General features: G+C 36.0%; 3 protein-coding genes across 4 annotated transcripts; all 3 read right to left on the bottom strand.

Moving 5' to 3' along the window:
- Window positions 1-484: 484 nt before the first annotated feature.
- Window positions 485-3,042, bottom strand: LOC135651980 (ammonium transporter 2 member 1-like). The gene is made up of 3 exons (XM_065172688.1): window positions 2,311-3,042; window positions 1,922-2,207; window positions 485-1,116 (listed from the first exon to the last, which is right to left on the bottom strand). The coding sequence occupies exons 1-3, from the start codon at window positions 2,950-2,952 to the stop codon at window positions 581-583; spliced, it is 1,464 nt and encodes a 487-aa protein (XP_065028760.1). The 5' UTR covers window positions 2,953-3,042; the 3' UTR covers window positions 485-580.
- A 1,480-nt stretch (window positions 3,043-4,522) lies between these two features.
- On the bottom strand, window positions 4,523-7,494 carry LOC135672502 (uncharacterized). 2 transcript variants are annotated; one of them, XR_010512998.1, is made up of 4 exons: window positions 7,374-7,494; window positions 7,066-7,231; window positions 6,856-6,948; window positions 4,523-4,612 (listed from the first exon to the last, which is right to left on the bottom strand). XR_010512998.1 is itself a non-coding variant. In XM_065180979.1 (3 exons), the coding sequence occupies exons 1-3, from the start codon at window positions 7,399-7,401 to the stop codon at window positions 6,909-6,911; spliced, it is 234 nt and encodes a 77-aa protein (XP_065037051.1). In that variant the 5' UTR covers window positions 7,402-7,494; the 3' UTR covers window positions 5,884-6,908. The 2 variants fall into 2 exon arrangements, 1 of the variants encoding a protein (XP_065037051.1); XM_065180979.1 differs by lacking the exon at window positions 4,523-4,612 and having other exon boundaries at window positions 5,884-6,948.
- A 10,065-nt stretch (window positions 7,495-17,559) lies between these two features.
- Window positions 17,560-25,414, bottom strand: LOC135651973 (uncharacterized). Its single transcript, XM_065172676.1, has 4 exons — window positions 24,776-25,414; window positions 19,900-20,385; window positions 17,971-18,519; window positions 17,560-17,891 (listed from the first exon to the last, which is right to left on the bottom strand). The coding sequence occupies exons 1-4, from the start codon at window positions 25,322-25,324 to the stop codon at window positions 17,811-17,813; spliced, it is 1,665 nt and encodes a 554-aa protein (XP_065028748.1). The 5' UTR covers window positions 25,325-25,414; the 3' UTR covers window positions 17,560-17,810.
- Between the last annotated feature and the right edge of the window lie 1,792 nt (window positions 25,415-27,206).

The raw sequence follows: 27,206 nt of genomic DNA, 5'->3' as shown, positions 1-27,206 counted from the left end.
TAGATCTTATAGTATTTTTATTGTTGTGACAAAAGTAACAGGTCAAAATACTGTAACAGATGAAAATATTTTTGAGGGATAATTTAAATATTTTTTTAAAATTAAAAATTCTATTTTAAAAAAAAGATACTGATGGGAAAATATCTAAAATATGGAGAATTTATAAGAAAAACGTCCTTTATTTACAATATATATATGGTTGGTGTGGGTGTTGCGTGTTGGGCGGCGGGCGGCGGGCGGCGTTTCTCTTTGATCCTTTTCTGCAGTTGGACCACACGCCACCGTTGACCAGCAAACAAAGTTGAGACTGATGACGAGTCTCCTCCGTCTTGCATCTTCCAACTTGCTCATTTTCTAAAGGTCGGTCAGCACATGTAGTTGGCAGGTGGCGTAAAACGCCGACGCTCGACGACGGAGACGAAGCGGACTGAGACCCAAAGTCTCATTCCCACATCGACCGTGCCTTACCGTACTGTGAATCCCATTGAGAACCGTGACAGAAAACCGATGTAAAAAAGAAGAAGAAGAAGAAGCACGTTTGACCACAAGCGCTTGTTTTAGTCCAGCTACTGTTATCTATCTATAGCTGGATGGTTAATCCTCTTGCCGTGTTGGAGTCTCTCATTGGGTGCCTGGAGTCCTCCGCCAGCATCATGGTGACTTGCCGCGTCGCGTCGTACCTCTCGCCGTCGCCCCACAGCGCGTAGGCCTCCTCCCCGTGCGCCGCGTCGTCCCCTATCATGAGCTGGTCGTCGGGCATCCGGAGCGGCGTGAACCGGGCGATGGCCAGCAGAATGGCCGTGGTGGAGACGAGGTTCCACCCGATGATGAAGAGGGCGCCCACCACCTGTTTGACGAGCTGGAGGAAGCCGCCGCCGTAAGCGGTGCCCTTGGAGCCCGGCACCGGGAGGATGAGGCGGCACAGTGAGGGCTCGGCGAGGAGGCCGGTGAGGAGGCCGCCAAGGATTCCGGCGACGGCGTGGGTGTGGAAGACTGCGAGGGTGTCGTCCACCTTCTGGAGCAGTGCGGATTTCTTGTGGAGGATCATCATGGAGATCCACGGGATGATGCCCGCTAGTATTCCCATAACTATGGCTGCCCATGTCTGCACTAGACCTGCCATTTGCCACACTCTAATATCATACAAGTACTAAACAATTACATACAAATTTGGAGGGACAAATTATGTATTTCCAACTATGAAAGAATTGATGTGAAAAAAGGCCCATTCAGGTAGGCACATAAAATGTCTACAGTTTGAATGTAACGGATGTTTGGATATCTAAAGTTGATAGAGGCCAGCCAAAACTTTTATCTCGGTCAATGACGACAGATTCGACATGTCGGAGCATCCCGAGAGATTGACAAGTTATGTCTCTTCATTACTCGGGTGGATCTCAGCGGGCCCCGTGTGAGATCCAATGTGAGGTCGGAGAAAGTCGTACACCTAATGGGCTTCCCCCGCCCGTCTACCCATTAACATGTTACATGGAATACTTGATGTTGCACTAACACGTACGGCCCAGTTATTAGCTGTCATGGAAATTTGGTTCCTCTATCAAGCGACATGAAATCGTCATAAAAAAGAAGGGGAAAAAACACATGAAATCGTCATAAAAGTAGACACCAATTTGAAGGGTCATGCGATCTCGTTGTTGAACTTTTTGTTTATGGACTAAAGGTACGAAAAAAAGGACATTTTGACCGCTTTTTGAGTCGGCATTACCATTATATTATGTTGGAGAGAAGTATGAAAGGCTCCTAGCGTGGGTTGATAATGGGTTGTACAACTCTTTGACTTTTGAATCGCCAAACTCATGCGTTGATCGATGAGAAGGCTGTAAAGCTTACTGATGGTTATAATCCTGGAAATACTTATATGTCGTATGTACGAGGAGGGTAGATTAACGGTGAGACGTACCTGCCCCGGGAGTAATGCAGACGAGGCCGGTCATCATGCCCTGAACAGCTCCGATGACCGACGGCTTCCCGAAGAAGGCCACGTCCAGGCAAGTCCACGTCAACAAGCTGGTGGCGGCGCAGACGTGGGTGTTGAGGACGGCCACCGACGAGGTGATGTTTGCGGCATATGGCGCCCCGCCGTTGAATCCGGACCAGCCCAGCCACAGTAGCCCGGCTCCGGTCAGCATCAGCAGTATGTTGTTCGGGGAAAACCTCTCCCTGTCACTCTTCAACCTCGGTCCGACCTATGTACGTGTACAGGTAGGTGATGTTAGGATCTCGGAGGACTAGCGAGTCGACTCACCGAGTCACAGATGTTTTCCCTACGAGTTTCGGGACTGAGTTTACCCAGTAGGCGGCGGTGAAGCCGGAGATTCCGGAGGCGAGATGGATGACGTAGCCGCCGGAGTAATCGATGACGCCCCAGTGGAAGAGGAAGCCGCCGCCCCAGAGGCTGAAGGCGCCGACGGTGTAGGAGAAGATGAGCCACAGGGGCACGAAGGCCATCCAGGCCTTGATGTTCATGCGGCCCAGCACCGAGCCGGCGAGCAGGATGAGCGTGATGGCCGCGAACGTGAACTCGAAGTAGACGAGGGAGGCCTGGGGGTAGAAGGGCTCTTCCATCCCTTTCTCCAGCGTACCGTTGCGGAAGTGGTGGGGGGTGGCCAGCATCCGGGCGCGGCCGACGAGGTAGCCCTGGCTGAGGGCCGGGCCGGCCTTGCCCCAGAAGGGAAGGAGGCGCTCGCCGAAGGCCATGCGGAAGCCGACGAGGACCCACACGATGAGGGCGGCGGCGAAAGCGTAGAGAGCCATGAAGGCCGAGTTGACGGCCCACTTCTTCTTGACGATGCTCCCGTAGAGCACCACCAGCCCCGGCATGCTCTGCATCCCGACGAGCGTGGCCGCCGCCAGCTGCCACCCGTTGTCGCCCTTGTTGAGCCAGTCCGGCACCGCCGGGAGATTCGCCTGGTACGCTATCGGTGTGGCCATGTCGAGCGGCAGAGCTGCTGGTGTCCGGCGGTGGAAGCTGGAAATAGCAGCAGGAGGAATTCCACAAAGAAGTCGAGAGAAAGTTTTATGTCCACATATAATCTCATATATAGTTTAAGAACACCTTTGGCTATTTAGTCAACGAAACTATTGGCTTCGGATTAATGGTGTGTAATGAAAATGAACACAATTTCGTGATGGGGTGGGTCGTTCCGTCCTCAATTCTCTACGCACGTTTTATAATTCCAAAAAGGTTCCGTGGAGGAGATTTCTTCCACGACCTTCCAATCTTTGATGGCCTCCGCGTGCACTCGGCGGCTTCGGTGTGATTGACTTCTTCGGGGCAATAGCATTTCGTTTGAAAAAAATAATAAAGCGGTGGATGATTATTATGATGGATGCAAATAATTGGACAACCAACTCTCGGAAGAGACGATTCTCAAAATTCCGAGCTAGCTAATGCTTCCACATTGGATTTTGATATAGGGGGACATTAAAGTTTCAATGCATCACGAGAATCTACTGATGAAACGCAAGCATATGATCATCAGCTATTCAATGGGCGGGGTGCGAAAGTGGTCCACCCAACTAATGTTTTAGGAACACTGTTTTGCTACTCACTTTTCGTATCTTATGGGTGAGAGAGAGGGAGAGGGGATAACAGAGGATTGGAGGGGCCATCCAACTTGTCCCTCCGATCATTTGTAGGGTAAGGTAGAAACAGGAAGGCTTTCTCCCTGTTAAGAATCGGACAGCACCTGAGGCAACGGCATGTGCTGTCAAGCCTCATCTGTCACTACTCTAATCTGATGGGCTCGAGGGCCACTTGGTGGTTCCAACGCACCGGCAGAAGCTCGAGGATCCTTGGCAATGTGACACCGGGAGTCGGACAAGCAGATAAACGAAGATGGCCACTCCACATGGATGCACATGGCGATCATCGTTTCACCACAAGCGGCCTACGATGTTTAATCAGTGCCACCTCGAGAGCCTCAGTGAAGCAGATATCCATGTTTCGGGCATAGCATTTTAAATGGTTTTAGACAGCTCATTACGAGACCGGGATGAGTACATCTGACAGGGCAAGGAACTTCTACTCGGAGATGGTGACAATCCAGTCTTTGATTTTGGTGCAACATAGCAAGACTATATTGTCTGAAACTGCACTCAAAATTTTATACCGGAAGACCCTCTTCTTCGAAATAAAAGGATTTCGGTTCTGGCACATAGAGCCCATTCAACGAGGGCAAGAAAAATTCTCGAGGTGCTATTAAGGAAGATAGCAGAGCTGCTCAGGAAATAATTGTTGATGGTACTTTGCCAAGTGTGAGCTTAGACAATGACTATCCGAGTCTAGTATCAGACACGTTAGTAGATTTCGAGCTGATTTAGAAGACAACGGCATTCCTTGTTCACATACAACCAAGTCGCTATGACTCCTGCCTGCATTAAAGATATGGAGAGGAAACATCTCCAAGATCAGTTACATCCTGCAAAATCACTTCTTTTCTTTTAGTTTCCTAATTATTAGAACATATACAGTATCAGCATATGACAGAAGCTTCCAGACCTTTTTTTTAAGCGAACTGGGAGACCCTGCTTGCGGAGATATGGCTCCATTTCATGTGTGAACTGCGCGCGGACCCTCTTTTAGTTCAACCTGCAATAAGAATTTACACAAAATTCATGGGTATGATTGAACAAAAACACCTTTTTACAGCGACAGGAGCTACAAAGACCTTTTCGGTAGCCACATTTACTGTCCTTGCAAAATCATATTCTTGAAACACTCTGCATAAGAACACCTCTTTAAAAAGTACAATTTCACTGTTGTAAAGATTAATTAAAATTCATGAGTAAAACATGGAGGATCCTCTTAATCTTGATACCTTATCACTGTCATAACTGAGCATGCAAGAAAACAAAAAAAAGAAAAAGGAAATACACATGCAAGATTATAATAATAAACATAAATCATCTAACGTGGACTGGACATATCCGGAGAAGGACCAACGATGTGCACTGAGTCACTTCAGTGTGAAGGTGTCGGGAAGATGCAAGTACAGACCAAAAACACATGATTAGATACATTAAGGTACGTGAGAACCAGAGAGTAGGATTATTTACTAACACAGCCCTCTTCTTAAGCTCAACAACAGAAAGGACCCATGTAGCGACCCACAACAAAGTCATGACTTAATGTGTATTGTTCTCTTGTCACTGATATATAGCACACAGCCAACTCTCTCGCGTTTTGTTCTCCCAATAATATGACCGATGCAATTTCGGAACTTTGTCAAGGTTTTGCTTTCACTTAATAAAAATAAGCCATTAACTCTAAGACCATATAGGATACTAACATCATAATTGGTAACTTAGAGATAATTTGGTTGGATTTCAGCAGACACCAGAATTTACTTTCCACTTAGCTAAAAACACTTGAAACCAAATTTAATTCCTTAAAAATTTTCTCATTTTCTTTTGAGTAATTTAGGGTGAGGGTTTAGACTCCACTAGCCCTCGTCACGATTCCTAAACCAATGATTTAAGTTGGTTTCGGTTTTTCAAACCAGCAATCGAAAATAGTCCAATTCAAACCGCTAATTTTTTAATTATTTATCAAGTTAAAAATAACTTAAATATGAAAAAAATTCATAAATATATTTTTGAATAATTTAAAATCACAGAACTAGTGGCTCCACGGTTCCAGTTCCGGTTTGATCGGTTTGATTCGAATCATCAATTTTTTTATTAATTTTAATTAAAAACAACTTAAAATATAAAAAAATCATAAATATATTTTTTTAATAATTAAAAAACAATTTAAAATCATGGAATCGATTAGTTCGAACCCGAATCGGAACTATCAGATTTCGGAACCGACAATTTTGGTTTGTCAAATTTGGTTTGAAACCAATGAATTGTCGGGCTGGTTCAATTCTAGTTTCAGCTTGGCTTAGTTCAGTTTTGGTTCAAACTGAATCGTGGTTAGGGCTAGACTTCCACTTATTTTCCAAAAAAAAAAAAAGGAAAATAAAAAAGGACCAATTTGTCATCGAAAACTAATAGTTGGCATACTTTTTAATAGCAAAGGTGGCAATTGAATTGAGTTTTACCATCTAAGACAACTTAGCAAACATCGACAGTCGCCAACATCAATAATAGCAATCGCACAATAAGAGATTTCAATATCAGTAAGCTACCTTAACACAGGGAGCGAACAAAAGACTCATAAAACAATCAGCGATCGCATCAAATGGTACCATAAAAGGAAAGACAAGAAAGATAGATCGTATGCATGTGGGAATGTGGCAGATCATGTATATAAATGCAGTTGTCTGTTACAATTTAGCATATAATATAGTAGCGGTGGTTGGAAGAACAAAAAAAAAAAATGTCAACAAACAAATAGCAGAACGTAGAAACAAAATAAAGAGGTCTAAAATGCATTTGCATTATGACATAACTCCATAACTCAAGAATGCAGCCAACACAAGCCTTTGGTGGGACAGACAGCTACATACACCTAAAATCTGAAGTGACCATCAACGAATGCAGCATAGCTATTTAACCAAAGCAGTAGGCTAAGTGTCCCAAGGGCAGCCAGTGTGCAAGGCTTCCGCAACTGCTACAGAATGGTCTTGGAAGGGTACAATGGCACCCCACCTCGACATGAACCCATTATAACCAGGATGTCCAATGAAGAAGCACATATAGACACAAAAGATTGAACAAGTATATTGAAACAAATATCCAGGACTACTACCTTTGAACCTCCTCGTTGACAAGATTAGTCCAGATACAGTATACAGATTGGATTGCATGAACAATGATAAAAAAGTCATGAAATCTCTAGCAAATAACAATGACAAATTTTAAAAGGGGAAGAACATGAAAATGTACCTTAGAAAGTTTACAAACGCGGGGCTTTTCACTTCATCGGCTATGGATCGCCCTTAGGCTATCTGCATGACTTTGTTCGACCCAAGAAAGAACCTACCAAAGTAACATAATGTTCGAACATCAAATGAAGCATAATATGACAACATAAAATCAAGTTCAAGAACAACTGGATCAGCCATTGTTTCTCCTGGTAAAACCTAATCACAAAACCTGCTGGTGGATTTGAGTCGCTCCCTGAACTCCTTCAACCTCTGATTCCTCATGTTCTGGAGCGTGAACACATAGGAGGAGCCGGAATCCTCCAGCGCCTGCTTGATCGCGTTCGCCACCGCTTCCTTGTGTTTCCTCCCCTTCTTCTTCGTCTTCGACAGTGTCACTGCACGCGGTTAATCGATGCAACATCAGACATCACAAAAGGTCCACATCAAAAACCTCTTCTACTTTCTCTCTCTTGTCGAAGACTTCCACATCAAGCAAAGCCCAATCGACGACGAGCAAAGAGATGAAGCAGGTCTTACCGGTCCGGTTGCGCTTGGATATCGGCATGTTACCGGAGTCGGTTGGGCCGCGTTGAGCGGCAGCAGAAGTTCGAGTTGGGAGTTTGGCGTTCGATGCTGCCGCCGCTTGCTCGCAGTTGTGTCGGAGAAAAAGAGATTTCGCCGCGGAATTGGAACTCTCAGTGAGCCTAACTACGAATCAGACCCTTCGGCCCAAAGCCCAATTCCAAATTGTTGACCGTGGTCAACCAATTGGAATTAATGGCCCAACAACTTCAGATGGAAGCTGTTCTTAGATTTTTTTGATATTTGTTTTTCTAAAAAACCCCTGATATTACTTATTTGGATTTTTTTTAGATGATTAATGGCCCAACAAACTTTTTGGATAATTTTTAAACCACTAAAATACGGATGTCACTAATTTTAGCCTTTAAAAGGTTGAATTTAGCCTAAGACTTTCTCTTTTTTTTTTTTTTTTGATCAATCTAAAATGATTCTAGAACTAATTTGGGTCGAAAATATAGTTGAATATTATCAGAGATGATTTTATAAAGTTTTAAAATATATCTACTTATTTTTAATTTCAATTACACTGTTTCTGAATGGGCTTATATTATTTTGGGGTCCTATTCAAAGACAGTGTAGCCCTATTTAAAATCCATATAACTGAATTTTTTTCATAAATTTTAATTTTTTTCTGAAATATTTTTCTATTTTTTGAACATTAAAGGACTTGGTTTCAATTTTTGAACCTTAAAAGCTGATTTTTTTTTTCTCTTTTTTATTTTTGATCAATTTAAGCTAAATTATAACTTTTTCCTTTTTTTTTAATGAAACATTAAAACTATTTATTGAACACCTAAATAGCCACTTTTATATTTTTGGACCATTAAAACACCTATCTTTAGTTAATTGAACACTTAAAGAGCTAAATTTTGTAATTTTTAATTTTTGATCAATTTAATCTGAAATTGCAACTTTTTTTCACCAAAAATTTCATGAAATCTTGCAAATATTTATTTTAATACCTAAATGATCATTTTTCTATTTTTTTTACCACTAAAGGACATAATTTCAGTTGTCAAACCTAAAAGCATTATTTTTATAATTTTTATTTTTGGCCAATTTCAGTTGAAATTATAAACTTTTTGCCCAAAATTTTTATGAAACCTTGAAAAATATTTATTGAAGCACTAAATGACCATTTTTTCTATTTTTTATCATTAAAAATATAGGAAACGAATTAACAAGAGTAAATATTGTAAATTGATTCATGTGAGCTTCAAAATTTGTGAAATTTAGTTGAACTTAGAGAAATCCAACCCAATTGCATGCTGAATTAATCCAGAAAAGCTCATTTAAAATCTTAAAAATGGAGCATCTTATCATTTAATGAATCTGGAATCATTTCAAAGGTTTTTAGAAACTTTGAATATGTTTTGACAAATTTTGGAACAAATTATATTATTTTTTAATATGATCCAAAAATAGTGTAATTGTATTTGAATCTTATTATTTTTAAACCAAACTTTCAGAATTTCTTCTAAACTAATTAACAAGTGTAAATATTACAAATTTGTTTGTGGATTCATCAAAATTTATCAAATTTATCTGAATTTGAAGAAAAAAATTTTAGCCTATTCACATATTGAATATACCATGAAAAGCTCATTAAAAAGGGTAAAATATCAACAAGTGCAAATGTTGCATATTGAATCAAACATTCAAAATTATTTCTAAACTAATCAACAAGTGCAAATTTTGCATGTTGAATTAGTTAAAATTAGAAAAATCTAAATAATCTCCATGTTGAATTAATAACAAAAGGCTCATTTAAAATCCCAAAATTCAAAAAATCTTATCATTTTCTATACATGTGATCATTTCAAAGATTTTTAAAAATTTTGAATTTGTTTTGATGAATTTTGAACTCAGTTGCATTGTTTTTCTAATAAAGCCAAGAAAAATATAACTGTTTCGAAATGCTCTTATTTTTTAAATAAACTTTCAAAATTACTTCCAAACTAATCAACAACTGTAAATGTTACAAATTTGTTCCATATTCATAAAAAAAAAAATTATCTAAGTTAGTTGAATTTATAAAAATTCAACCCATTCAATATTATACTGTTTTTTTCAATAGAGCCCAAAAAATAGCATAATTGTATCCAAATCTTATTATTTTTTAACCAAACTGTTATAATTCCTTACAAACTAATTAAAAAGTATAAATGTTATAAATTTGTTAATGGATTCATCAAAATTTAATTAAATTTAGAGAAATGGTGAAAATGAGAAATCATATCATTTTGTGCATGTTAGATTATTTCAAAGGTTTTCAGAAAGGTTTTCAGAAAGTTTGGGCTATACTATTTTTCAATAAGAAAAAAAAGTGTTATTGCATCCAAATCTCAGTATTTTTAAACCAAACTTTTAGAATTGCTTTCAAACTAATTAACAAAAGTAAAAATTATAAATTGGTTCATACAAATATCAAAATTTATGAAATTTTGTTGAAATTATAAAAATCCAGCTCATCACATGTTGAATTAATTATAAAAGGGCCATATAAAATCTAAAAAATTGGAAAATCTTATCATTTTGTGTATTTGTACTATTTCAAAGGTTTCTAGAGTCACTTTGCACTATTTTTCAACAGACACACAAAATAATGTACTATATCTAAATCTTATTATTTCTAATCCAAACTTTCATAAATAGTTTCAAACTAATTAACAACTATAAATGTTCAAAAGTAGTCCATGAAAGCATCAAAATTTATGAAATTTTATTGAAATTGAAAAAATAACTCATTCACTGACTGAATTAATCACAAAAGGCTCATTTAAAATCCAAAAATAGGAATCTTGTCATTTTGTGTATTTAAGACCATTTCAAATGGGTCAGGAAAGTTTGGGTTTGTTTTGATAAATTTGGATCAAGTTACACTATTTATCAATAAGGCTAAAAAAATAGTATAGTTACATCCAATTCTTGTTATTTTCAAACTAAATTAGTTCATAGATTCATCAAAATTTGTCAAATTTAGCTGAATTTTTGTAAAAAAGCTTTGCATTCACATACTGAATATATCATAAAAGGCTCATTAAAAATGGTAAAATAAAAAATTATGTCATGTGTATCTGAGATCATTTCAAAAGGTTTTCAGCATGTTTAAATTTATTTTGGCAAGTTATACACAGAATTAAATTATTTTTCAATAAAAAAGTAGTTGTATCCAAATCTTATTATTGTTAAACCAAAATTTCATAATTCTTTCAAAAATAATTAATAAATATATATTGCAAATTGGTTCATGAAAGCATCAAGATTAATGAAATTTAGTTGAAATTAGAAAAATCCAAGCCATTCTTTGTTTTAATCATAATAGGCTCATTTAAAATCCGAAAAATAAAAAATCTTATTATTTTGTGTATCTTAAGAGTCTTTAGAAGGTTCCAGAAAATTTAGTTTGTCTTGATAAGTTTTGGTCAAAATCTTATTATTTGAACCAAAATTTCAAAATTGCTTCCAAACTAATTAACAATCTTATTATTTGTCTATGAAAGCATCAAAGCTTATTAAATTTAGTTAAAATTAAAAAAAAATCCAACCCATTCACATGTTAAATTAACCACAAAAGACTCATTTAAATTTAAAAAATGAAAATGATCATTTTGTGTATTTTGGTTGATTTCAAAGGCCTTCTTTAAAAAGTTTGGATTTATTTTGATGAGTTTTGAACACAATAACATTATTTTTTCAATAGGACCAAAAACAATGCAATTGTATCCAAATCTTGTCAGTTTTTGAACTAAATTTTCAGAATTGTTGCAGAACTAATTACTAAGAGTAAATGTTGCAAATTGGTACATGGAAGTATCAAAATTTATGGAATTTAGTTGAAATTAAAAAATCTAACTCATTCACATGTTGAATTAGCTAAAAAAAAGGCTCATTTAAATTTTCAAAAATGAAAAATCTAACTATTATTATTATTATTATTTGTATCCAGGACCATCTAGAAAGTTTGAATTTATTTTGATGAGTTTGGGACTCAGCTACATTATTTTTTAATAGGTCCCCAAAATAATATAATTGTATCCAAATCTTGTTAATTTTTAATCAAACTTTCCTAATTGCTTGAAAACTAATTAACAAGTGCAAAGGTTGTAAATTAGTTTAGAAAAGTATCAAAATTTATGAGATTTAATTGAAATTAGAGAAAAAATTAACCATAAAAGGCTCAATTTTTTAATAGGACTCAATAATTTTTTTAATGATAGGTTGTCTATATATTTAGAATCTCAAATATTAAAAAAAATATTACATGGATTTAACATATTTTGGTAGAAATAAAAAATTTAGAGAAAATAAAAAATACACATTATTTAGATTCTAAATAAATCAGAAAAATATTAAAAAAATTCTCCAAATTTGGAAAAGGAGAATAGATATCTATTTAGTTTATAGGATACATTATTTTTTATTTGACCCCAAAAAACAGGACATTGGATATTAGGGCTTAATTTTTTTGATCAAATTTTTATCATAGTTATCCATCTATTTAGAAAATTAAATGTTAGCAACCATTGTAGGGATTCATCATGATTTGTTGAAAATAAAAAAATATATAGAAAACTTTTTATAAACTATTCAGATTCTGAATTGAAAAAAAATCAAAAGAACTATCTAAAATAGAAAACTAATAACAGTGTCCATTTGGGTCTAATTTAAAATTAAAATTTTAGAGTATTTGGACCTGTCTTTATACGCAATGCATTTTTTTTGGTTTAACCACAAAAATAATATATTAAAAATCAGGGCTTAATATTTTTGGACCAAATTTTTACCAAAGATTGTCAATATATTTAGAAGCTCAAATATTAAAAAATACTACATGGATCCAAAATATTTAATAGGAAATGAAAAACGCATAAGAAATAAAAAAAATCATAAGCTCTTCAGATTATGAATAAATAAAAATATCAAAAATGATCTTTAAATTATTAAAAAGATTACAAATATCCATCATAATATTTTTTGTGCATTTGTACCGATCATAATATGCGATACATTATTTGTTTTGTTTGACCGCAAATATAGTGTATTGGGTATCAGGACTTAATTTTTATGAACCAAATTTTAATCAGAGGTTATCCATCTATTTAGAAGCTAAGATGTGAAAAAATATTGCGTAGATCTGTCATGGTTTGGGGGAAATGAAAAAACAATGAGAAAATAGGAAACTCGCACACTATTCAAATTCTGAATAAATAAAAAATATCAAAAAAATCCTATAAACTAGAAGAAAAGATGATAGATGTCCATTTAGGCCCAATTCAAAACTTTCTCAAAAATTTTCGTGTGTATATATATATATATATATATATATATATATATATATATATATATTTATATATATATATATATATATATATATATATATATATATATATTTTAGTTTGATCTCGAAAAAAATGTATTGTATACCGAGAGTTGAATTTTTTAGACTAATTTTTTATCAAATGTTGTCCATATATTTAGAAGCTTAAATATTAAAAAATATTATATGGATCAATCATATTTGGATGGAAATAATATATATATATATATATATATATATATATATATATATATATATATATATATATATATATAGGAAAGGCACAAATTATTTAGATTCTAAATAAATAAAAATGATGAAAAATTCTCTAAATTAGTCGTTGTATATTATATATTATTTTTTAATTTGATCACAGAAATACTATATCATATACTAGGAGTTGACATTCTTAGACCAAATTTTTACCATAAGTTGTTCATCTATTTAGAAGGTCAAATGTCAAAAAATATTATATGGATCCATCATGTTTTGGTGAAAATAAAAAAAACATAAATAAAAAAAATTCTTCAAAATAGGGTATCAGTGAAAGATGTCCATCTAGATCCAATTCAAGGTTTTTAGAAAAAATTCAGAGCATTTTAATGGGTCCGTATATGCAATACATTATTTTTGGTTTGACCTCAAAATTAATGTTTCAGATATTAGGGCTTAATATTTTCATACCAAATTTTTACCATAAATTGTCTATATATTTAGAAACTCAAATATTTAAAAAAATATTGCATGGATCCAATATATTTTGGTGAAAATGAAATAACTTGGTGAAAATAAAAAAAATCACAGACTATTCAGTTTTTGAATAAATAAAATATCAAAAAATATTCTAAATTAGCAAAAAGATGATAGATATTCATCTAGGTGCAATGCATTCCTTTCTTGAAAATTTTTACAGCATTTGAACCAGTCTTTGTGATATATTCTTTCTTGAAAATTATTTTTTATTTAATTTTTAGGCTAAATTTTTACCATAGGTTATCAATCTATTTAGAAGCTAAAATATAAAAAAATATTACAAAAAATAAAAAAATCCGCATACTATTCAATTTTAAATAAATAAAAAATATCTAAATTAAAAAAAAATGATAGATGTCCAACTAGGTCCAATTCAAAGCTTTATTGAAAATTTCAAATCATTTATATTAGTCCCGGTATACAATACACTTTTTTGGTTTGACTTTAAAAATTATGTATTGTATATTAGAAGTTGATTTTGTTGACCAAATTTTTATAATAGATTGTCCATCTACGTAAAAGTTAAAATTATTGAATCTCGAATTTTGATTTAATCTGCGTTTTGAGTGACACAGGATGCTTCGATCAGGGAGAGACAATTAAAGTAGGAAGAATCATGTTAGGTCAGAGGAAAATATGTCAGAAGATTGGACGTCGGGCCGGAGGATCGGTCGACGTATCGACAGAAGACTTCGGGCCATGGATTCAGGTATCAGGCCAAGAAGAGCAGATATTGGGCCAAGTATATCGGAGTTGCAAGGTCAACTAGCCAATTGGGTAATAGGGCGCAAGAGAGGACGATGCACCGAAAAATCGGATGAAGCGTCGATGGACCAATAACATGCCGAACAACATGATTTATGCTTAATAATAATTGTATAGATTGAAGTGTATTTTTATGTATGCAGGATTAACTACGATAGCAAGGCATAAAGCAAAATGAAATCCCAGAGTCAAGAATGCGATTTCGTTGGGAGTTCGAGAGTTCGTCAGAAGTCCGGACGTTTATCGGAAGTTCTACCGGAACCAACCGAGAAGTTCAAGAGATTGCTAAAGAAGCTTGTAGGAACTTTCCAAGAAGATCGTCGTGAAGTCTAGGAGCTTGCTAGGAGTCCGTCGGAATATTACCGAGAGATCGTCAGAAGTTCGTCGGAAGATCGCCGAAAGCTCGTCAGAAGAAATTGGACTTACCTTACTTAGAATATGTCTTAGGAATCATAGTTAGCACATAATTAGAGTTGGGATTGAGAGGTAATCCCATCAACTATGTTAGGGGCCAACTGGCCCCGAAGTTGGGCTGGTTTGGACCGGACTCAAGGCCCAACCTAGGTGCTGAAAGCCTGGCCGACGGTGGCACCGCTTGGGAACATCACCCCAGGAAATCTGGACAGTGGTACCGCCCAAGCTAGGTGGTGGTACCGCCAACAACAATGTGCCAGCGGTGGTACCACCCCTGATCGGCGGTGGTACCGCCTAATACCAGATCCTACGGCGGTAGTACCACCCAGGAACGGTGGTGGTATCGCCAGTACCTAGGAAACCTGCGATGAGACTTTTTTAGGTTCCAAGTTTGAATCAACTTGAAGCCTATAAATACCCCTCTCATCCCTGGTTAACATATACAAGCACAATAATTTAAAGAGGAAAAAACGCTATTGTAATCTCTTATGAGAATTCTTCTCTTCTAGTTTAAGTGTTAGAATAGTTTGAGAGAGGAGTGAATGCTTGTAAGGGTTGTCTCCTAAACCCAGTAAAAGGAGAAGAGGGGTGTAAGAAGGAGGTTGATCTTCGCCTATTAAAGGAAGATCGATAGTGGATGTTGGTGGCCTCGACGAAAGAGGAATCGGTGGAGTGGATGTAGGTCACGACGACCGAACCACTATAAATCGGTTTGCATTTCTATTTTGTCATTTATCTTAACCGTAAATTGCCTTCCTTGCTTTACATCAACTATACTTCCATATGCTTTCAATTTAAAGATATTTCCGAAATAGTTTTCGTCGAAATCAGATTTTATCGTACGAAGGTTTTTCTAACCGACGTAATTTTTACCGCTGCACTAATTCACCCCCCCTCTTAGTGCCGACTCGTTCCTTATATTTGAACCAATCCTTATATCTTAACTGCAAACTGCCTTCCTTGCTTTACATCAACTATACTTCCATATGCTTTCAATTTAAAGATATTTCCGAAACAGTTTTCGTCGAAATCAGATTTTATCGTACGAAGGTTTTTCTAACCGACGTAATTTTTACCGCTGCACTAATTCACCCCCTCTTAGTACCGACTCGTTCCTAACAAAAACATGAAAAAACATAATAAAGATCCATCCATCATGTTTTGCTGCAAATGGAGAAAATACGGAGCAAATAGGAAAATCATAAGGTTCAAAATTTCAAGTATTTGAACCAATCCTTATATGTGATATATTATTTTTGGTTTGTTCATCTATTTAGAAGCTCAAATATTAAAAAATATTACATGGATCCAACATATTAAAGGAGAAATAAAAAAACTTAGAGAAAATAGAAAAATCACAAACTGTTCAGATTTGAATAAATCAGAAAAATATCAAAAAGATTGTCTAAATTAGAAGAAAATAATAGATATCCATGTGGATCCATCTAAAAGCTTTCATAAAAAAATTAGAATATTTGAACTAGTCTTTATATACGATACACTATTTTTAGTTTGACAACAAAAAGAATATTTTGTATACAAGAAGTTGACTATTTTAGATCAAATTTTTCCCATAGGTTATCCATCTATTTAGAAGCTTAAATATTAAAAAAATTACAAGGATTCATCATGTTTGGTGGAATAAAAAAAGCAAAATTAAGAAAATTATTAACTATTCAGATTTAGAATAAATCAGAAAAGTATAAAAAAAAACTCTAAAATTTAAAATAGTCATGGATATCTGTCTAGATCCAATTCAAATCTTTTATAAAAAAATTGAAGTATTTGGACTAGTTCTTATTTTTTGTTTGACTCACCATAAAACAGTGTATAGAATATCATGGCTTAATATTTTTGGACAAAATTTTTACTATAAGTGATTCATCTATTTAGAAGCTTAAATATTAAAAATATCTTGTATGGATTCAACATATTTTGGTGAAAATAAAAACAGAGAATATATAAAAATCATAAATTTTTAGATTATAAATAAATCATAAAAATATAAAAAAGATTCTCTAAATAAAAAAAAAAAGATAGATATCCAATGCAATGGTTTCTTAAAAATTAGAACATATGGACAGGTTCTTATATGCAAGATTTGTATGTAGTTATATTGTTTTTGGGCCCTATTGAAAATAGGTTCGAAAATTGTCAAATTAAACTAAAAATTTCTAGAAATAAATGGCCTTATATACACAAAATGATATGACTTCTCATTATTGTTAAAAATATTTTTAACGAGCCTTTTATGATAGATTTAGTTTGTGAATGAGTTGAATTTTTACAAGTCCAACTAAATTTGATAAATCCATGAATCAATTTGTAATATATGTACTTATTAATTAGTTCGAAAGCAATTATGAAAGTTTGGTTGAAAAATAATAAGTTTTGGATATGATTATACTGTTCTTTTGGTTTATTACAAAAAATAATAAAATGGAGTCCAAAACTTGTCAAAGTAAATTCAGGAAACTTTGAATATATGGTTACAAAAAGCATTGAAAACTTTTCTTAGCGAAATCAAATTTTCTTTTTATGAACAATAAACTCTATATCGACAAAGTATAAAATCACAACACCACAACCATCCAAATCAACACAAGACGAGACCATCAATCAACTTGCCAATACAGCTTCGGCATAAGAATGGATGGTGTCGAGAAACGCCAATTGCAGGTGCGAGTAGAGGATGACAGCAAACACGAAAGCTTCCCACCTCCAGACACAGTGAACAACGACAGTCACCTCTAAGTTGACTGATACCATCTCTAGTGCTACGAACGACACAGAAAACTTCAACTCACACGTAGCGTCCCATACATCATCAGAAATACAGAAATGATGATGGCCACACCACTTTCTAACAAGCTTGACTTTTCTTATACCTTATGAGTAAAAACCAGCATGGTGGATCCACTTCTAATAGAGGAATCAGTTGAGCAAATTATTGTGGAGATACATGGAGCAAAGTCCGAGAAATAGTCAGTAAAAAACTTCATATTGAGAAAATTTATCAATCAGGCTTTTCTCTTGCCTTTGGAACCAAGCTTCTCATTTTAACAAAAGCAAAACAGCAAAAACACAGACTAGTGCAAGACTGGAAAAAATCTGGAGCTTTCATCGTCGAATAGGCAAATCTATGGAGTGGAGAAACTAAACTGTATGCCTGTTTTTCCATGGTCATGCTGGAACTGTTTCAATATATAACAGTAGTTAATCTGTAAACAAAACACACATATTGTTAGAGCACAGAAAAATTTAGAGACTGTTTTGCATGAAAATTAAAAAGAGATGAACCTCCATTCGAAAGAATCTGGTGGGGAAAATTATGCCAAACCCAGCAGAACTCCTAAACATCTCCAAGAACCTCTTGACTGAGAAATTCTTGAACTCATCGTCCGTTAATTTGACAAGATTTCCAGCATTGATGAACACATGACCATGCACTCCAGACTCTCTGAACACCTTTAGAGGTAGATCAAATGAAAGGTCGGCAAAGGCAGTAACTGCAAAATCACCTCCAGTTACATCCCTGCCTGGAGACGTAATGCTGCCTGAGGCATCCCTTTCAGAAGAGGTAGTAGCTTCATCTTCACCACGTTTGGGTGGAATCACTCTTCGTAAGTCAGATGGTCCTAATCCTCTTAACTTAAACCCCAACAACGAAGTAGGCCCTCCCAAGTTGCAAACAGGTGAAGATTGACCACCCATGTAGAATCGTTCAGATAATGGTGTTGTCGAGTTCATAAATCCACTTCCCCATGGCAGTATAGCACCTGCTGCAACTCCAAAGTTGACAGCAGCATGGTAAAATCCCAGGGGGAAAGCTCCTCTAAGATCAAACTCCTGTTACAAGAAAAAAGAAGCAGAGAACAATGAGAAATGTATACATTTCAACATTTATTTGAACAAGAAAAATATTCATATGCCATTGACCAGGAACATGCCTGATTTTGTACTCTAAAATGCATATACCAACAGTTATCCTACTAAGATATCTAAAAAACACAACTTTAACCACTAATTAATACCAAAAAGTCAGTGAACAGTCTTGTGAGAGGACAAATCATCCCAACAGTCCTCACCCATTAGCTCCTAGACCTCTGCCAACCACAACATGAAATAAGAATATCTACACCTTGACCAGTAAACTGTTCCCACATTGTATAGCATGGCTCCATCGTAAGGTAATCACATCATGACTCCAAGCCAGCTCTGAACCCATCTTCTAATCAAATGATTTTTATATTGTAATAGTACATCTCCATCTTTACATAATTTCTAGTTAGTTTTGATATGAATTATCACAAATTCACCTGGTGACATCCTATAAACACATTAAAGAAGAGCTTGCATTCTTCCATTCTTTTTTATCTCACAGGGTGTAAATACGACAGTGACTTTTGTATTCCCTAGTAAAGAGTTTACACCAATAATTAAAGTTAAAAACTATTAAATGCTTTCATGCTCTGTGAATTTTCTTTAGTAGCTAAAAACAACATATGTCAAAAACAAAAAAGTTTTTATGCAGGCATTATCCATTCGTCACAACCTCATAATTAATGTCCTTCAAATTTACTTATGAACCTTCTTGTGAATTATTACAAGAATTTATTTCAACATCAGCTACTAATTTACTTCAATCTTCTGTACCTATCTTTCTCCACCTTCAATAAGAAATGAAATACTCTAAATGAAATATTGAAATTCTATCATAGATTATTCTTGCCAGTTGTTTTACCAATATGATGGGTCAGTAAAATGCATCAAGATTTCATACATTAAAATTGCCATCTTCTACACCACTTATCACCTCCAATGGGAGTGAACACCAATATATTATCCCCCAAACCTTGCAGGGGGCAAAACTCCAAGAGGTGTAAAACTCTGATGAGATAAAATTTGACACAGTTTGTCTGCCTCCTAGTATAACCATATAAAACATAATGAACATCCCTTCCATTGTAAAATTCTTAAAAACTAAACTAATCATTTGTCTCTTCTATCACCAGAGTCGAGGCGGATGAGAAAGGACAACAATAAACTTTAATATCAACAGTTTTACCTTAAATTAATAGATCTTTTACTCAGAACAGCAAAATTAGTATATCACATTACAATTTCAACCATCAGAAAAACTAAATACCATATAAGTTATCACTAAAACTCCATAACTTGATCCAACTTCTATGTTACAAGAACAGGAGAGAAGATTTGCAATTATACCTGCCTAATAAATCGCAAGATCCTACTATCTGGTCCAAGACCACCAACTTGAGAAGTTGATAGGAAAGCAAATCCACGTGTTGGCCTCAGATGCGAATCTCTATGATCAACCCTGAACGTGTATTTTACTGAGGAGAGAAGACTATGTCCCAACTGTCTCCGTATTGATTTGGATGACACACGTGATGGATCGGATAAGTTTCGCCATGTAAGATTGTAAGTCAGGTCATGATTTCTAGTTGATATCAAACCAAAAGAAAGTCCCAATAGCCGTTCCTTGTATGATGAAAACTTCAACCAATCATGAGAGAGCAATGAAACTCGAGCCATAAGAGGAGTTGATATTGCTTTGAATCTGGGTAAGGACACTCCAGCACTTATCTCGGATGTTTGATCAAAACCATAAGCCCCAGAAGCATCCAAAATATCACCATAGCCAAACAAGTTTTTGAGCTTCAGTGATCCTTCAAGTGACCAAGATCTAGCCTGCAAAAGTCACAACTATGAAATGCATGAACAGAATTCCAATCCCAAAAGATTAGTTATCTCACAAAAAATGCATCAAGCCATCCATCAACCTAATAAAGTGTTTTCAGAATCACAATCATTACCCCTTTTCAAGAACTTGACCTTTGATATCATCAGTCAAATGTTATGCAAAATTGCAAATAATTCAAACAGATGACTAAAAGACACATATGGAAATAATTAAAAAAGAGAAGATAGATGCAGATGTAATATTACCATGAAAACCATAAAAAGGACATTTTTCAATTGTTTCCACATTAAATACATCTACTTTTTGCTAAGTTAACCATTCTACAACAAATGCCTTTATTATATGGACTACTAGCACATAAACAGAGCATCATATATATTTTTTAAAGTTTTGTCCTACATGCTTAAAAAATATTATATGCAAAGATGTATAGAAGATTACAAAGAAGGGAATTTTTCAAAACTGTCTCCATATTGACCTTAAGAGGTAGCTACTGGAAAAACAAAATGCTAATGTTGAGCCATAAAAAGGGGATAGAACATCAGAACAAGTAGTAAAGAAATTTGCAATGTAAGAATTTTTATTTTCCATTTCCGATTAGTTACCCTATAAATCTTGAAGCACAGAAGAGCTGCTTTCTAGAGCCATCATTACCCTTTATATGGCCTCTGGTTTCTTGTAAGTTGTATCTAAGCTTACCACTTGGAAATGGTACTTTTCCATATCAATTAGGGCTACTTGTGTTCTTCCAAAGACCTCCAAAGGGCAAAAGATTGGGTTAAGGTCCATTTTAGACCCTATGGTTTTGGCCATGGACCACTTAAGCCATTATGGTTTATTTGTGTCTAAAATAACCCTTATATTTTTAAAAATATAGCATATAAGCTCCTCCCGTCAAGTCTGAGTTAACAAACGTTATAATTTGTTTACGTGACATACTGACTCACAATAAACCATTAATATAATGACACATGCAATTTAAGTTAAAAAAAAATGAAACCATCGTCAATGACGGGAGAAGGCATCGTCGTGGAAGCAACCACCAGCAACAACACCGAGTCGCTACTGCCTAGTAGGACGTCATACGCACATAGCCTCTCCCACATTGATGATGAGCTCAGGAGCTTCCGATCCTGCCTAAGGTAGATGTGCATCGACCAATCCAAAGCTAGGCACACAGTAGTCTCTTGGTCCCTCTTCCTCTCTTGAGCATCTTCGTCCCCACCGCCTCTCATTTCGTCCTCTCTTGCGCCCCACCTGTCGCGCCTACGACGTGGTGGTCCAACCCTCCCTCACCTCCGCCTCTGCCTCTCCGCGTTCGTCCATCATTACGACCTCCGTCGCTTCCTCTTCCTTAACAAGATGGACCTTAACCATTTTTTAAACTTAAATTACATATGTCATTATATTAATGGTTTATTATGAGTCAGCATACCATGTAAGCAGACTCTAATGTCTGTTAACTCAGACTTGATGGTAGGGGCTTATATGCTATGTTTTTTAAAATGTACGGGTTATTTTAGACACGAGTAAACCATAAGGGCTTAAGTGATCCATGGCCAAAACCACAAGGGCTAAAATGGACCTTAACCACACAAGATTCCTACATCAGTCTTGAGCAACTTAATACATGACAAAGGCAAGGATCAATAGGAGGAAAGTGGCACATTTACTATCATTTTTCATATATTTCCATCATTCCTTTTAACTGATACTTAAGAAACTTTCCAAGATCCTTTTGAGTCTATTTGGTGTTGAAGAGTCCTCATGTTTAGACACATTACTTTTCTGTTAGGACCTATAAAAGTCTCTTTTTGTATGACTTGTAGGATGGCAAGATATGTCACTGGATGTAAATGCAGCAAGCATTGTTCAAGACAGTTTTTTTATTATTGCAAGAAAGCAGTTTAGTATTTCTTCTCTATCTCGCTTTAGAAAAAGAATTCTTTGTGTTATTACTGCAATAATCTTCTTTCTCTATCTTTATTTAGAGGCACCCCTCTCCCTCAAAGAAGAGAAGCTTCCAGTAGGAGACAGTTCACACTCTTTCCCTTGCTTGTTTATTACTGCAGATTGGGTTGTGTCCTATCCTGATCCTCTTCTCCATCTCCTCTCCTTTTTCACTGTTAGCTGGCTCAGATACATCAGCCGAGAAAACAGAGTAGTGTTCTGCACTTTTCCCCTTTGCCTTTTCTTATTGTTCGCCACAACAAAACCTTTTTCCCACATTTTTGTTTTATTTCTCTTAATTTTCTTTCGAGGGATTATAAAGGGGAACAAAAGGAAGGATTCAGGAGTGTCAATCTAATCCAATCCCAGCCATATCAGAATCAACCAATTTTAGTATGATAGAGGTTTAGGAAAACGTTGAGGCCTCTGACTTGCTAGAAGGGTCGAAGACGAGGGCTTGCACTAGTTGGCAACTCGAAACAAGGATCTCAACGGCCTGATTATGGGTAGCAACGCCTCTTCTGCTTTCTCCTCTAGTTCTCTCAACTAGAGCAGGCTCTAGACCGGTTGGACTTTGAGGGATCTTATTGGAACACCTTGACGAAGGATCGTCGGTGGCCGTCGATAGAAAGGATCTCTCTTGGCGATAGAATTATGGTGTTGTAGGTGGCCAACGAAGGAAGAAGGCTTGTTTCTCTCGTGATTTGGCTTCTCACGGAGAAGGGTTTCTTTCATTTCTTGAGAAGGCAACAATCTCTTCATATAGGTATCAATTACCTAAAGTCCTGAGGAGATCAGGTGATGAGATAACTCCTAGGCACTCAAGGAGTTGCGGGTGTCTCCTACCTGTGCAACATTGTTCTTGGTCGTCCATCTTTGCTAGAAATTGAGTCCTGCTTGGACTAGGACTTGGCCAAGTAGTGTGGTGATGTGGGCCTAACTTGGAAAAGTCACCTCTTGCTTCAACAACGGAGATTGGATGTGATTTGAACGAGTTGCATCTTGCTTCAACAATGAGGATTTGACTTGACTTGAACTCGACGAGATCATCTTGAATCACAAACGCCAACAACCCTTAGGTAACCTGTAACCCTAGAGCTAATTAGTAATTTATCCCCTCTTCTTTCCCTTCTAACCCTCTTTCCTAGTTTTCTTAATTGTCATCTAGAGGTAACCCTAATTTCTCTCGTTCCTCCTCGCATTCTTTGTCCCCCTAAAACAAGTCAGTACTAATTTTACCAAGGCATTCTTTATATAGGATCAACCAAGGATATTTTTGCAATAATGGCACATTCAATAACATATTTGGAACACACTAACTCGTAAAGAGTCTTAGTTTCCCACCCAACTTAATTCTTGGGTTTATCCTTTTTAGGTGGAATCCATCTCGTGTCATTCTGAGAAATACTTGAAAGGGGGATTTTGCTCAATTTGACCCCTCATAGTAGATTTCCAACAATCTAAAGAAGGTAGCTTATCTCAAGAACAAATTTGCAATCTTCAAGGCAAACACACACACAACAGATATATGCATACATATAAAATATATTTAAAGGATCTACCGTTATTTTCTAAGGGAATGTATGTATAAACAACTTTACCTCAGGTTGAGGTTGTCACATCAGAGTTAGGAAGTTTCCATATTGAGAAAATCTTGATGTATTGTCTTTGGATTACTTTTCTTGTTCGTAATTTTCCACTAGAATTGTCAACACTAGTTTTCAGTAATCCAAAATAACCATAAAAAATGTGAGGATAAAGCTTTAAGCTTTATGCAGTAAGAAGTTTATGATGATTAAAACATACTACAAATCAGGAAGTGCCATAATATGTCCACAATCTGCTAAAGGTAAGTTAAGAATCCCTAGAATAAGAAAATATTGTTCCAATGCTGCTTGGTGATATTCAAATAAGATACTAAGGGGTGTTAGTAGTTTGTGAAGAAATATAATGTCTTTTAGCCACTATCATTTGAGGTGAATTTCAAATATCATGTCCTCTATTCTTAGGTTCAAACTAATGCTCTTTTCATCCCTACGCATTATGATCTGTCCTATCACAATACTGCATTAGTTCAAAATTTTCAAATACCAGCATCTTTTTCATGGACTCATCATACTCTATAAAGTGGGTAAAAATACTTTTCTTTTCTGTTTGCAGTCTTATCACAATGACTTGGTAGTTGTCCAAATTATTGGCTATTGTAAACTGTCAGGATGAAGCAACAGCATGATACTTGTCATCTATCTTCAAAATCCCTTCAATACTTGCTGAAGCCCTAATGTATAATTTTGTTTGTAACAGAGAAGAATTGCAAATCAAAGTTACAAAATATAATATATATCCAAGCGATCTAGTAATATAAAGGAGTTAAGAGATTGGAAAGGACAAATAAGATAAACAAAAAAAATAAATCGAAGATCTCACCTCCGGCTTCGAATACACCCCAAAATCACCCGTGAGCGGATTCTTGGCCTCGACAATATCGATGACGACATTAGCAGTGCCAGGGAGCTCGGAGGGGCCGGAATCGAGCGTAATGTTGACGGAATCGAAAATATCCAACTGCCGGAGGCGCGTGTTGGCGAGGCCGGCAGCCTGGAGAAGCTCCTGCATTGAAGAGGCTGTGCGGAAGGCGTCAAGGACCTCGGATTCGATAAGGGCGTCCTTAGTCTTAGTGTTGCCCCGGATGATGACATCGTGGACGCGGAGGCGGACGGGACCTCCAGAGAGGCGTCGGAGAAGGCGATCGAGATTCTTCCTCTCGGAGGAGGGGGTTACTTTTTCCTCCGCCTCCTCATCGCCGTCTTCTTCCTCGTCCTCCTCGATCTCGTCCTCGTCCTCGTCCTCGTCCTCTTCCCCTTCCCGACCAAGGCCATTGGTGGTATCCTCAGGCACCGCTTTTCCGTCGTCCTTGTCCTTTACTCCGCCGGGCTTAGGGTTCGGGCCGCCTTCGGAGTCGGAAGGGATCGCCATGAGAGGGGGGAGGAAAGAAAGACGGCTATGGTCTAGGCCCAGTGAAGTCGGAGCGACCGAGAGAGATCCGTTTGCATTAGGAGGACTTGTTTGTGTGCCTTGTTGTTTCTGAAAACGAAGATATAGAATACGTTTCTGAAAACGTATTTGGTACTAAAATTGTTTTCTTACTGTTTTTAAGATTTTATTTTAGTAAAATATACTTAATTGATCGCTTTAATTATATTCATAATCTTAATTAGAATATCTATCCATAGACTTGATTCGATCTGCTACTTCGGATAATTGGGCTTTTCAGTATCGGCTGTCGTTGCTTAAACCCAACTCTCCATCGAGAGACAGAGAAAGAGAAAGAAAGGATGTGAAAGAAAGATGTGACCGAAGAAAGAGAATATATGATCCAAGACTTCTCAGAAGTATATCACGGTGTGTCAATTCTAAGTAAACTCTTCCGTCAATATGTAATATTAAAATAAGCTTAAATTTAAAAAGAATGATAATTTTTTAATATTAATATTTAAATTTAAGTAAGAAATAATTTTAATAATTTTCTTTCAAATGATCACATGTAAAATAATCATTTCACACTTCGTATGCATAGTTACAGCATATGCATTATCTAAAATAAAATAATCTAAATGAAGAAATTTATTATAGATCTACAAGTTATTATAGATCTAGAAGTCTGAATGAAAAGTTATATTGCGATAATAACAGGGTGATTGCTCGAGCAAAGGAACTCGAATCTCATCAAAAGTTGAAGCATGCTACGAGGAGGTTTCATTTAATTAGAGAGATCATGACCCATGATAATATATCATAGAAAGAGTTACATCCAAAGATAACATCATAGATCCACTAATGAAACCATTATCTCAAATTATCTTTCAATATCACAAGAGTCTGATGATGATTAGATATAAATTATCTTTCAATATCACAAGAGTCTGATGATGATTAGATATATAGGTGATTAGTTTTATGTTAAGTGGAATATTACTAGTCATAAGTGCTATGCAAGCCATAGATCCACTGACAAAACTATTGTCTCAAATTATCTTTGAACATAATAAGAGTTTGATAAAGATTAGATATATAAGTGATTAGCTTTAGGTTAAGTAGGAGATTACTAATAATAAGTGTTTTGTAAGCCAATATGACACGTGTGACATGCTACGCAGTCTTTTTATTTATTATTATTATTATTATTTTAACTTTATGTTACATATTGCATATATTATGATATCCATAGATCTGTATTATAAAATCAGATCATGATAAGATCACGATAATGAGACCGATTCGTCTTTAAACATATATCCTAAATAATTCCGGTCATATGTTACTCAAGAGAGACATCGAGATAACCAAACATACTAATATGCTGTATACTTGTCCATATAATGGAGGTGATTGGTCTTGTTTTAAAATCCGGAACAACATCACATGCGTAGTGGAAGAACAAAATAAAATAAAATCTCAGAATTCCCATAGAAAAAGAAGGTTTCATCGTCGTGCAAAAGTTGATGTGCAAAAACCCACGAAACCAAAAAACTATGTGTAAGAGAATTACCTAGGGATATTGTATATCCCTAAAAATATTACAGATCTGTTGGAGAGGATGAAGGAGGTCAACTATTCTCCTCTCTAGCGGTGATCCACATGATAGGGGCTACAAAGATGCTCATCAAATTGTTGCCCAAAACTCTTCCTCACGTGCACCACACAATCAAGAAGGGACTGCCCCTTCTTGCTGTGCACATGCCCTAAATAGGGGCTATAGTATGAGGAGGAGAGGGAGAGAGGAGATAGTAAAAAAAAAATCTAGTCTTCGGGTGTTTGGTTCTCTCATATTTATAGAGGCCCCTTGTTAATTTAACCC

The sequence above is a fragment of the Musa acuminata genome, chromosome BXJ1-4 (genome assembly GCF_036884655.1).
Source record: "Musa acuminata AAA Group cultivar baxijiao chromosome BXJ1-4, Cavendish_Baxijiao_AAA, whole genome shotgun sequence".
Taxonomy (NCBI): Eukaryota; Viridiplantae; Streptophyta; class Magnoliopsida; order Zingiberales; family Musaceae; genus Musa; species Musa acuminata.
Note: the sequence above shows the minus strand (reverse complement) of the source record. Positions and strands in the feature narration are given on the sequence as shown.